Raw genomic sequence first — 14,479 nt, 5'->3', positions numbered from 1 at the left:
TAAGTTTTAATTTTCTTCTATTTTAATTAATATTACGCTATTTGTAAATCATTAAGAGGTTTATTATATATAAACATTGTTTTAATTATTAATGTTTACTTAATACATAAAAACATCTCTGTAAATACAAAAGATATTAAAAATTTTGTAATAAATAATTTTTAATTAATAATAAATATTTTAACATATATCTTAAATCATTCAAATAAATAATATTACAATTTTACAAATTAAACATTATATTAAAAATATTGAGTTATTTTATTTTTATTATTTACTATATTTTCATAAATCACATATAATATAATTACAATTATTGTAAAATATGGAAAACTGGACAAAAATGTCATTAAATGTCGTTTTTTTAAAGTTTAAGTCTTTATTTGATTTAAATTATTATTACTATACTGTAATAAAACAAAATATTTAAAAATTATTTTTTAAATAAGTTAATGTCTGGTAATTTGTATATTTAATATAATTAAATATTTGTTAAACATGTTTGTCTGAAAAAATTTAGATATATTCCCACAAATATTGCACTTATTTAAGTTAACTTAAGTGAGCTCTTGAGCTCAAACATCACCCTTAGGTCTTAATATTATAATTTGAATAAAAAATTAATTCAAACAATTGTTATATAAAAAATCAAATTGTATTATATATTTGTGTTTCTGTGTAATAACTAAAGCCACGTTTCTTCGGGAATTCCCAAAACTTTATTATTTATTAAATCGTCGGGAATTTAATATTTATATAAATATGGCAATATTTTGAATGAAATTAACGCCTATTGTTTTTCCCGATTTTCCCGATTTTTGGTGTTTTTTGACAAAATCCCGAAAAACACTATTTAAGTGTTTGTTCCCAAAATTCGCTAAATATTGATTGACATAACACTTACCGTAACAATTACTAATACATATTGATTACTATATTAGCGGCAAATCTAATACAATATTAACTCAATATCAATGAATGGGACGATATGTATAAGAAAACACACTTTAGACAATATTTTGCTATAAAAATTGTAGTTTTGTATGTATTGTAAACATATTTACTGTAATACTGTAATAAATTAATGTATTTTATGTTTACAATAATTGTAGTTTACTAACAAAGTATACAGTAGTTTATAAATAAAAACTAAATGCATTTTTATTGTGATAGAATGGTGGGCGCCTCCAGAGAAAATAATAAAAATATCTTTATTATTATGTTTATTATAAATTAGCTATACTGTATTTATTGCTATACTGTATGTAATGTTAAATCCTATGTTAAATTATATATGTAATTACTAAATATGATTATCTTAAATAACTAATTTATGTTATATTTAATTATAGATATTTATAATTATTATAATTAAGAATATTGTGTTAATTAATTATGTAAAGTTAAATATTAGTTATTATTATTATAAGTTAGTTAAATGTTAATTAATTATTGTTAAAAACTCACACATGTAATACTTATGAATTATCGATACCCTTACATTATGTTATAATAAAATTAAGTTAAGTTGTGGGCCTACGGGCCTACACAGGGAACAAATAACGTCTACTATTATTAAAGCCTAGGAGTATTAAAGGGGAAGGTGTTCCGTATCTGCGGAGAGCCCCCCAGAGATCCGATATAGGTTTCCGACATACTATAAGCATTGACCAGTGGCCAGTGAGCCCCGAGAGGGTCACACAGAGATTACGTGACACCCGTAGTGTCCTATAAGCTACCCTTCCATAATTTACGCGCATTACCTTTGCAGTGATATCCATTATTTTATATATTCACGGTATCCGGTTATTCGGACCGTGTTAACGGGACCAACCTTTATATAACCCTAATACCATTCCCGTTACAGTGGCGCAGTCGGTAGGATATCACTGCCCATACCTACCTATCCCGCCTATCGCTATTATCGCCACGCATTATATCATACATTAGCCACTGACTATACCCTATAAATAACATTTAATTATTATCACTATATATGCATATTTAAAGCATTATTAAATTCCGTTATTTAATTTAAACCTATAGTCAATATTATAATACAATTACCGTAAACTCAATATAGTACTCACACTATACAATCACCAAAAAGAAATCTTTTTGAAAAATAATATAATTCAATTCATATATCAATACCTATATCTCTATAGAATTATGCAATGCTTTGCAAAATAATTAAAACAATTCAATTAAATACAATTTATCAATAATGCTATACATTATACTAAATACTTGTCCGCTATCTATAAATGCGATACCTATTTAGATATACAATTAATTTCTAATTATACCCAATACTAGTACCGCATATCTAATATATATACAGTATTAAAAATATATTATTATCGACCGCTACCAATATAAGCTAAACAATTTACTGTATAATTACTTACCTATAACTAAATACAAATCAATTGCCGACTACTATCGGTACAAACATTAATATTTAAAAATACACAATTTAATAGAAACCAAAGTATTGTAAAATCCTATTTAAATAATTAATTATATTACAATTAAAAATTACATTTATAAGTGACACTATAATTAAATCACACATTTATTTAAAACATAATTACCGTACTATTCAATGTACTGCATTTCCTATAATTATTAAACACATTTTATAATACATTTTATATATCTATCGTACAAATACTGTACACACATATTGCGGCCTTAATTAAACTATTTATTATATACTATACATATCGGCCGTACAAAACACATTATAGCCTTATCTATAATTATAAATACAATTAAAAAAATATATTTAAAATAATATTACACACTAATTGTAAAAAAAATTAAACAAACAATTCAAAATAAATCTTCCTCTTAAAATAATGTACTGAACAATAGTACACATTTAAAAACTATTTAAAAATTATTTAATATTTATATTACATGTTATACTATACGTACACAATATTGTACATTACATTACACTATATCTAACCCTATATTATTTTCGACAAACACAAGTCGCGCAAACAATTTCTAAACGCTAAATATATATTTAGGGGCAATTACTCTAAGCCTGACTTACGCAGCCGACAAACAGGTGGACAGTCAGCATTTTCATACATACATATCTAGTCTACGTAGCCTGACCGAGCGGTGGACGACTAGTACACATAGCGCATATATAAGCCGTGCAATAGACGCAACATAAGCCGTGTAACCAAACGCAAAATAAGCCGTATTAAACTCACGCAATTAGTAAGCCGTATAGTAAGCCGCGCATCAATAAGCCGCTAATACATCTAGCATTCAAAGCCCAACTCAACTAAAGCGTACACACATATTTAAAGCGCCGACAATTTAATCACAAGGGTTAATCTATATATTATAAGATACTTTATAATCAAACCCTATAAATAACATTTAATTATTATCACTATATATGCATATTTAAAGCATTATTAAATTCCGTTATTTAATTTAAACCTATAGTCAATATTATAATACAATTACCGTAAACTCAATATAGTACTCACACTATACAATCACCAAAAAGAAATCTTTTTGAAAAATAATATAATTCAATTCATATATCAATACCTATATCTCTATAGAATTATGCAATGCTTTGCAAAATAATTAAAACAATTCAATTAAATACAATTTATCAATAATGCTATACATTATACTAAATACTTGTCCGCTATCTATAAATGCGATACCTATTTAGATATACAATTAATTTCTAATTATACCCAATACTAGTACCGCATATCTAATATATATACAGTATTAAAAATATATTATTATCGACCGCTACCAATATAAGCTAAACAATTTACTGTATAATTACTTACCTATAACTAAATACAAATCAATTGCCGACTACTATCGGTACAAACATTAATATTTAAAAATACACAATTTAATAGAAACCAAAGTATTGTAAAATCCTATTTAAATAATTAATTATATTACAATTAAAAATTACATTTATAAGTGACACTATAATTAAATCACACATTTATTTAAAACATAATTACCGTACTATTCAATGTACTGCATTTCCTATAATTATTAAACACATTTTATAATACATTTTATATATCTATCGTACAAATACTGTACACACATATTGCGGCCTTAATTAAACTATTTATTATATACTATACATATCGGCCGTACAAAACACATTATAGCCTTATCTATAATTATAAATACAATTAAAAAAATATATTTAAAATAATATTACACACTAATTGTAAAAAAAAATTAAACAAACAATTCAAAATAAATCTTCCTCTTAAAATAATGTACTGAACAATAGTACACATTTAAAAACTATTTAAAAATTATTTAATATTTATATTACATGTTATACTATACGTACACAATATTGTACATTACATTACACTATATCTAACCCTATATTATTTTCGACAAACACAAGTCGCGCAAACAATTTCTAAACGCTAAATATATATTTAGGGGCAATTACTCTAAGCCTGACTTACGCAGCCGACAAACAGGTGGACAGTCAGCATTTTCATACATACATATCTAGTCTACGTAGCCTGACCGAGCGGTGGACGACTAGTACACATAGCGCATATATAAGCCGTGCAATAGACGCAACATAAGCCGTGTAACCAAACGCAAAATAAGCCGTATTAAACTCACGCAATTAGTAAGCCGTATAGTAAGCCGCGCATCAATAAGCCGCTAATACATCTAGCATTCAAAGCCCAACTCAACTAAAGCGTACACACATATTTAAAGCGCCGACAATTTAATCACAAGGGTTAATCTATATATTATAAGATACTTTATAATCAATCAATTATGACTACTCGAACCATAGCCAAATATGACGGTCTCACTAAAGATATTAAAATCCAGACCTGGCTTAAACTATATGAGATCCATACACAGTTCATGACACCTATTGAACGCATTAACCATTTAAAATACAATTTAAAATCAAAAGCTTTTCAATGGTACGGTAACGCTATAGCCGACCATAACTACACCAATTGGGATATCGTAAAAGATTTAATGACTAAACAATTCAGTCAATTAACAGCACCGTCAGCTGCCGATATCTTTCCTATTAAGTCTAATAATAATATTAGTAATTTTAATAACTTTTATAATGWTAGTCGCAATAATATAAGCCGACCCTATGCTAATAATAGCTGCCGATCAAATGGCACACAAATTCAGCGTAAAAGTTATTTTACATCTAATGTTGCCAACACTCGTGCACACAATTCAAGGCAACAAAATACTAATAAAATTACTAATAGATACGGGAACATAGCATCACAAACATTTTATAATACAAGCCATACATACATGATGCAACCAACAAATACACGCGGTAAACAACTTAACCATAACAGCGGCAAACATAAACATTTAACAGCCGACTCAAAGAGAGAGTCTATACACAAACCAGTAGCCATTAATAAAATTAAATCTAAACCCGTCTTACATATTTTCGACACCGACAAACATAATATAAGTTACGATAGGTCGTGCCCTTCACTTAAGCCATCGGTTGTCTCTAATAATCGCACCGAAAAGAAAGAATTATGTTACGATAGGTCGTGCCCTTCACATACATTCTCCGGTCGCTCAACACATATAAAGACTAATAAAGTCTACGACGGTAACACTTCCGAGCCTCTGCAAAAGTTTTCTGTAATGCCGGACGTCAGACAAAGCAATAATCCGATCATGGATTATAATCCGCTAAAAGTTCTCGACCTCTCCAAACAGTTACATACTAAAGTACCGCTCACTCATCAGCTACTTAATCAATCACAATCAACGCTATATGAAATTAAAGATAACGGAGATCGCTGTAGTCAAATCTCCGACACAAATATGCGAATTCCTGCCGTAAGTCACATAAAGAAATATAGCTCGTCTACGCCATCACAGCCGCCCATAGAAACAACATATAACCGCTTAAATAAAGTTCCCATTAGGCAACCACTGGACATACATAACTATTTCAAATACCGCTATACATTAATCAATATTGTTATGTCCTTACTATTTAAAATATATTCATATCTAATGTCACATAATAGCAATGTATATACACAGGACAATACTATCTATTGTACACTTAACACAATTAAAATCATTATGTCCTTAATTTATTATATCTTTCAATACATTGTCTATTTAATATTACAAGTTAACTACCGACACATTCGGTTTAAAAACATATTTAACATTTCTTTAATATTATTCTTCTATTTAATTACTATTTAAAAATTTATTATATTTCTTTATTTAAACTATTATTATGTTATATTATTTATCAATTATTACTTCTTCAATATATTAATTCTACGATTACACGATTAACATCGCGCCGCAAAAGTACCGTAAAAATCACCATCACATATATAGAACTTTCTCCTACGTCAAAAGTTCTTTTTCAAACGTGGAAGAATGTGATAGAATGGTGGGCGCCTCCAGAGAAAATAATAAAAATATCTTTATTATTATGTTTATTATAAATTAGCTATACTGTATTTATTGCTATACTGTATGTAATGTTAAATCCTATGTTAAATTATATATGTAATTACTAAATATGATTATCTTAAATAACTAATTTATGTTATATTTAATTATAGATATTTATAATTATTATAATTAAGAATATTGTGTTAATTAATTATGTAAAGTTAAATATTAGTTATTATTATTATAAGTTAGTTAAATGTTAATTAATTATTGTTAAAAACTCACACATGTAATACTTATGAATTATCGATACCCTTACATTATGTTATAATAAAATTAAGTTAAGTTGTGGGCCTACGGGCCTACACAGGGAACAAATAACGTCTACTATTATTAAAGCCTAGGAGTATTAAAGGGGAAGGTGTTCCGTATCTGCGGAGAGCCCCCCAGAGATCCGATATAGGTTTCCGACATACTATAAGCATTGACCAGTGGCCAGTGAGCCCCGAGAGGGTCACACAGAGATTACGTGACACCCGTAGTGTCCTATAAGCTACCCTTCCATAATTTACGCGCATTACCTTTGCAGTGATATCCATTATTTTATATATTCACGGTATCCGGTTATTCGGACCGTGTTAACGGGACCAACCTTTATATAACCCTAATACCATTCCCGTTACATTATAATCAATTAAAAACTGAAAATAAATTATATCAAATATATTATCAAATATAACCGATTTTGTGATAAAACTATTACTATTACTATAAGAAAAAAATAAAATTTAATTTCCCGATTTCCCGACCGATTTTGGCCATTTTAACTTCCGAAAAAACATAGCTATAGTAATAACTATTAATGTAAACTCAACTCATTTAATAAAACTTACATTTCACAACATTAACTACTAAAAAATTCACACATTATATTAAATAAATTATAGACATTTATTTTTGAATATGAATTTTATGACATAAAATTATTTATTAAACCAGAATATAATGTATAAAATAGCATTTCCAGAACAAACTTGTAAAATGTATGTCTAATTGTTTTGTATGAATTTGTTTTATCATTTACTTTACACATCTAATCAACAATTTGTCACACATTCAACTCACTTATATACCAATCATTATATACCAACTTACTCACTCACTCACTTACTCACTCACTCACTCACTCACTCACTCACTCACTCGCTCACACACACACACACACACACACACACACACACACACACACACACACACACAGAGAGAGAGAGAGAGAGAGAGAGAGAGAGAGAGAGAGAGAGAGAGTAGAGAGAGAGAGAGAGAGAGAGAGAGAGAGAGAGAGAGAGACAGTAACAAAGTTTTTATGTTAATTGAAAATATGTATATTTAAGATAAAATTTTAATATATTGTATTAATAAATACTAAATACTGTACTATAATAAATGTGTTGTTTAATTAATGTAATATATTGGACACAATTAACAAAGTTTGCTAAACACTGTCCATAATTACTTAATTGTATATTATCTGACAATTTTTACTACAGTATGTTTATATTTGTATTTAATTTTGTTATATTTATATAGCAGTTATATAAATTTATATTTATCTACTTATATTTGATATAATGTATTAACTTATACAGTATTATATGGTATAAATTAGTATATGTGCTTCACTTTAAAATATTTGTATCTATTATACTGTATTTATACTGTATTTATACTGTATTTATACTGTATTATACAGTAGTATATTAGAAAATAATACTTTTAATACAAAAATATACAATAAATTAAAAACATTTTATATTTAAATTTACAATATTATTGTTTATTAAAAATAATTATTAGTTTGGGTATATTAAATATGAATGGTATTCCCATTTGGGACACCAACACGAGTACTACCAGTGCTGCCCCATAGCTGTATAAGTAATGTTAATATTGTACAACAATTGTGATTTAACAGCCAATAGTATTAACCTAAGATTACAGTATTACACAGTATTATCATATCCTATACTTTAAAGCAATGCAATGGCAGAGCAATGGTTGTAATGGTAGAAGTGTTGGTAGTGTTGGTTGTGTTGGTGGGGAAGTGCTCGTAGAGGTAGAGGTAGTTGTGTTTAGTGTTGTGGGACTGTTGTGTGTGTAGTGAAGTGCAAGTGTGAGCACACATTGAAAACATTGAATAGCAATAGACTATGAATTGAATGACTTGATTGTAGTACACATTAAATGTATTGAATAGCAAACCTTTTCCGTTGACTAACATGTAGTGAATTTGTGACCAAAAACACCATATTATGGATAATCTGGACAAAAGTGTAGACAACAGTGAATGTGATGTTAGGATTGAACAACAATTGCGGATCAAAATCGGTATGAAATCAATGTTTTTGTTTATATTTACTACTATTTATAATCACTATTATTAATGCACTTATAGTATACTTATTACTCTATAGTATAGGCATTCATACATTCAGTCATTCACAGAGTCATTGAGTGTTTCACTGATTCATTAGTTTGTCGTATAAATTGTTTTGTCTATAAATATATGAATGAATTATCATTTTACTACTCTTTACTATCAATTTGATTCACAAACACATGTTTAGACCTATTGATTGATACAATTAATTTGTTTTAAGCAAATATCAAATATTATATTTTAGTTTATTTGATTTTATTAGTATTGAATATTTTTATATTTTATTAATTAAATTTAATCTTATCATTGAATTAATTAATTAAATAAATATTTTATTATAAATTGATATATTGATAATATTATGATATATTGATTAATTTATTTACAATATATTTTTATTATATATCAAACAATAAGTCCCACAAATTATTTATTATAGTTAATTTATTTTTAAAAATTAAATATTTATTTTAAGCGCACTTACGTTTATTTTTAAGTATTATCCTTATAATCCTTATTTAGACTTTTGAATAATAATATATTTATATATTATAATACATATGATATAATAGTTAAAATTTAATTGTTATATTTATGTGATTATTATAATAGATTATTATATATAAAATGGTGTATAAAATATTAAAACTATTATACTAGTGAAACAATGAAGTAGTTATTATTATAAGTATATACTATATATAATATATGATGTAATTATATAATGTAATGATGTGAACATATGAAAGGTGAGGCCAAGAACTTACATCCAAGAAATGGATCCAATGGCTCAAGTGGTTTGCGGGACTGTTATTGTGTCATTAGCCTCGATAGGGAACAAATATATCGCACCTGTAGTACAATCGAGAGGACACTCAAGTAAGACATTGGCTTTGCTTTTAGTTAAACACTGTTTAATGACAGCTAAACTAACAAATAAGTTATACAATGAGTTATACAATTGTATACATTTTTTAATTGCGTTATTATAATGACATTTATAATATTGACCTTAAAGTTGACTTTTTATAGTCTACTATAGTCTTAAATAACAAATTGTGTCCTCATTTTTATAATTATTAACAATAGTTTTTGTTATATTTTAATGACATCAACGTTATCAACATTTTGCAGTCCATTTTTCGGTGAAGAGTTTCAATTTGAGATTCCCCGCCGTTTCCGCAATTTAGCCATTTATTTATACGACAGGGAAAGGTCTGTCAATAATAAAGATAAAGTGATTGGAAAAGTGTCCATTAAAAAGGATGATCTCTACAAACACCACAACAAAGAGTCGTGGTTTCCCATAACACCAGTGGATGCAGACTCTGAAGTTCAGGGAAAGATTCATTTGGATATCAAATTAGACCATTGCCTTAAACCCGGTGCTCATCAAACTGTGCCTAAAGTGTCTGTTTGTGTGCTCGACTGTAATGATCTCGGAGTCATCAATGGTTGTTGTGATCCCTATGTAGTGGTTTCTCTATATAACGGTCCCATAAGACATGAAATTAAAAGAACTAAAATTAGGAAAAAGACTGTAAATCCACACTTTGATGAAAACTTTTACTTTGATGTATGTCTTCATTATATATCAATCTTTGATTTTTTATAGTATTTATGTTTTTAATTGTTTTTGTTGTTTTGTTTTAGATTCCCATTAGAGGCCAAAATCATGACAGGAGTTCATTGAGAAGTTTGAATAATTTAAATGTAATCAATAGTAATGGCTTAGAGTTAAGGTAATTGTTTTATACCAATTATGGATTATATTTTAAATGGTGGTTATATTATAATAAACTTTCCGTAACAATAATAGATAACATTAATAAAATAAGTTGTTTTTCAATAGAAATATAATTGTAATATTTAGAAATGAATTTTAATCAATAGTTTATAATGTATTTAATAGGATATCTGTTATGCACGACGGGAATGGTATGTTTGGAAGTGCCTTTCTTGGAGAAGTTAAGATATCACTTAATGATATTCATCTTAACGGACATAATGCATGGTATTTATTGATTTCAAAGACATAATATAAAATTTTAATAAAAAATATATAAATAGGTATTTATTGCAACCGCGAGACACGGGGCGTACCGATGATCGGACAACCAGTGAATTGGGTTCACTTCGCCTTAAAATTCATTATACATCTGATTATGTATTTTCTAGTCGTTTCTATGAATCCATCAGAAAATCATTACTTATATCTCCAGAAATTAAAGTATTATTTTTCTTACCGATAATTAATGAATGTATTGTATTATAATATAATTATATTCATAGCCTATAAGTTCGAGTACTGTTTACATATTGGGTGAATTGGTTACTAATAAGATAGATGCGGCACAACCAGTGGTCAAAATATTTATGCACTACAAGAAAATTATACCATTAATTAAAGCATTGGCTGAAAATGAAATATCAAAAGTCACGTAAGTCTTATAAAAATTATTACCAAATATTTATTTTTTAGTTTTTAATTACATTTATTATTCCAATTTGTTAACTGACTTATAATTATTAAAAATGTTTGCTAACTATGCAAACTATACTTCAATTGGACATATTTTTTTGACATATAATGTCTTAAGTTGTTTGGATTTTTTAACATAAAACTAGAATTGTTTACAACATTAGAATATTAAAAGATATTTTGATGAAATGTAAGCTAATAATACATTACGTAAATAATTAAAAATAATGAATAGAAAAAAGTTTAAAAAGGTTTAAAAAAGTTAAATTCAACAAAATGTTATATTGATATATTTAAATATGTAGTAAATATTATCTCTGTTGTAATGTATAATATTTAATTTATAATAAAGATATAGTAAATTATTTATGAATTAATTATGTTATCTTAAGAAATCGAAAGATAATTAACTAAAATATCTTTATATTAAAATAAATAATTATTTGAGTTCAATAATCAATAAGTTATTTTATTGATTTACATTTTATACTTTATAATAATTTTTATTTATTTGTGATATGATTATAAGTTTATAACAATTTAGATAATTTAAATAAACAATAGATTAAGAGATTAATAATTTTGTTTATTTTATTAAAATTGTTTAATTATTTTCTAATAGAGACGTAAATACGATTTTTCGGGGAAATTCATTAGTGTCTAAATGTATGGATGAGTTAATGAAATTGGTTGGTATTCAATATCTTCACGAAACACTTCGTACACCAATTGAACAAGTACAGTTTTTATTTAATATTATACTTTAGTATTACAATATTATATAAGTGATGTATTTTATCGATTTTTATTATTTAAATTTAAGTTTCTCAAAAATCTAATTAAAATTATTTATGGCTTTTAATTATCATTGATGACTTAATACAGTGTTTATATTTGTATTGAATTCAGGTATTAAATGAACATAAGTCCTGTGAAGTGGATCCGAGTCGGTTCAAGGATAGCCAATCTTTGGCTACAAATATGGCAAATCTTAAGATATACATATCAAATACATTTCGAGCCATAACATCATCAGCTCTTAGATGTCCACAACTTATGTGTGAAGTGTTTTCAGTACTTAAAGACTTAGCCATAAAATACTTTCCCGAGAGTCGAGAAGTTTGTTATTATGTAATCTCTGGTTTTGTATTCTTACGATTCTTCGCACCGGCCATTTTGAATCCCAAACTTTTTGAAATAACTGATCAACAAATTGTATGATTTTGTTATTTTTATTGATTAAAATATTTCATTTATTGTATTGTATATAATGACTAATAATTTTATATTATAAACACAAAATAGGATTCACAAACAAATCGTACGCTAACTTTGATATCAAAAACTATACAAAGTATTGGAAATCTTGTTAGTTCTAAATGTGTACGTTATTATTAATTATTAATTATTAATTATTAATTATTAATTATTAATTATTAATTATTAATTATTAATTATTAATTATTAATTATTAATTAATTTATTTTTAATTAAATGTTTGAAACATTAACAGAGTTCTCAAGTAATAAAAGAAGAATATATGATAACTCTTTACAAAGAATTCTTAACCGAACAACACATTGAGTCAACAAAAGTGGTTTGTTTTATAAGTTTTATAACAATTAGTTAATTATTTGTGTAAATAATTGTTTGTATATATTGTATAGTTTTTAGAGTTGATATCTTCATCAACGACTTTATCGGTTCCCCGCGTGAATGAACCGCCGGTTATTCTAAAAGAAAGGTATTTTAATATAAATTATTACAAATATAATAAATATGTCTTTTTATACATTACTTAAATTACTAATAATTTGCTTACATTTTCTTTATTCTTATGCTTTCCTTATACTGTAATTGAAAGAAATACATTTAATAATAAGTAATAATTATAATAATGTAATTTATAATGTGTTAGAAATAAAAATTGATTTAATTATTGTTTAATATTATTTGTTAGTGTAATGACTAAACGAGCTCAAGGAAGACGAAGAAGAATTGGCATTGGATTCAGAAATTTCAAGAAGAGATACTTTTGTCTAAACACTCAACACTTTTTCTATTCAAAAGCCAAAAACAAGAGGCCGTTGTGTAGAATACCTATAAATGAAATACTGGCCGTTGAGAAACTACAGGAGCAGAGCTTCAAAATGAAAAATGTATTTATGTTTTAAACTTTGATTTACTAATTAATGTTTTCTCATTATTTGTTTATTAGATGTTTCAAGTGGTTCGCAAAGACAGAGCTCTCTATATTCAGGCGAGTAATTGCGTCGAAGAGAAGGAATGGATAGATATGTTGACAAAAGTATGTCAAACAAATCGCAATCGTCTTAAAGAGTATCATCCGTCGGCATTCATTAGTGGCCAATGGCTTTGGTAAGTGACTTAAAAACATAAAATTTATGTTAAATATATTTATTTGTAATTTTTTGAATAGTTGTAAAGCAACCAATGAGAACACTCCGGGTTGTTGTCCAGTATCGGTAACATCGCTACCTCCAGATCTGGGCGTCCATATAGATGCCGATCGAGAGATTGAACGAATTCATACGATATTCTTCCAAAATATGGATAATTTAGAAACTTTGATAGAAATGTGTGAAAAACAGCACTTATGTCATTCACCACGAATTAACCCGAACTCCAATTTGAATGCATTCAATAATACCCGAATGTCTCACTTTTTTATAGAAGATAGACATTCCTTATGGGAAACTCTGAAAGAGTTGAGACAATGTGTTATAAGACTCGAACAAAACCATAAACAATACATGAGAAGTGTTTGCGTGCGAACTATCTATGGGTCAGAACAGGCACCTATAGGTGATGACAACTACCTACTCATGTTAGCCAAACATTGTACCACTTAATCACTTAATTTATTTTTATACTCACCAAAAATCATTGCAAATATCAATTACAAATATGCATAACATTTTATAATATATTATCATCGAAATTGGATCTCTTATAACCATWATATATATATATATATATATATATATATATATATATATTTRTATATTTATATAAAACTTTTAAAATGTTTGTTTAAATTTTAAAACTTTTTCTGTGATCTTTAAAACAAT

At 26.8% G+C, this 14,479-nt stretch overlaps 1 protein-coding gene across 1 annotated transcript; it reads left to right on the top strand.

The window, feature by feature from the left end:
• The first annotated feature begins 8,346 nt into the window (after positions 1-8,346).
• On the top strand, positions 8,347-14,380 carry LOC128965946 (GTPase-activating protein-like). Its single transcript, XM_054312733.1, has 15 exons — positions 8,347-8,853; positions 9,655-9,784; positions 10,040-10,481; positions 10,559-10,647; positions 10,818-10,919; positions 10,976-11,135; positions 11,198-11,346; positions 12,010-12,124; positions 12,297-12,602; positions 12,693-12,770; positions 12,901-12,984; positions 13,055-13,131; positions 13,348-13,546; positions 13,606-13,766; positions 13,828-14,380. Exons 1-15 carry the CDS (start codon positions 8,778-8,780, stop codon positions 14,258-14,260), a joined length of 2,601 nt encoding a protein of 866 aa, XP_054168708.1. The 5' UTR covers positions 8,347-8,777; the 3' UTR covers positions 14,261-14,380.
• The last annotated feature ends 99 nt before the right edge of the window (positions 14,381-14,479 follow it).

Source organism: Oppia nitens, unplaced genomic scaffold (genome assembly GCF_028296485.1).
Source record: "Oppia nitens isolate AA-2021 unplaced genomic scaffold, nextdenovo-longstitch-racon4-pilon3 scaffold18_pilon_pilon_pilon, whole genome shotgun sequence".
NCBI lineage: Eukaryota > Metazoa > Arthropoda > Arachnida > Sarcoptiformes > Oppiidae > Oppia > Oppia nitens.
The sequence above is the reverse complement of the archived record's forward strand: the minus strand, read 5'-3'. Positions and strand labels throughout refer to the sequence as shown.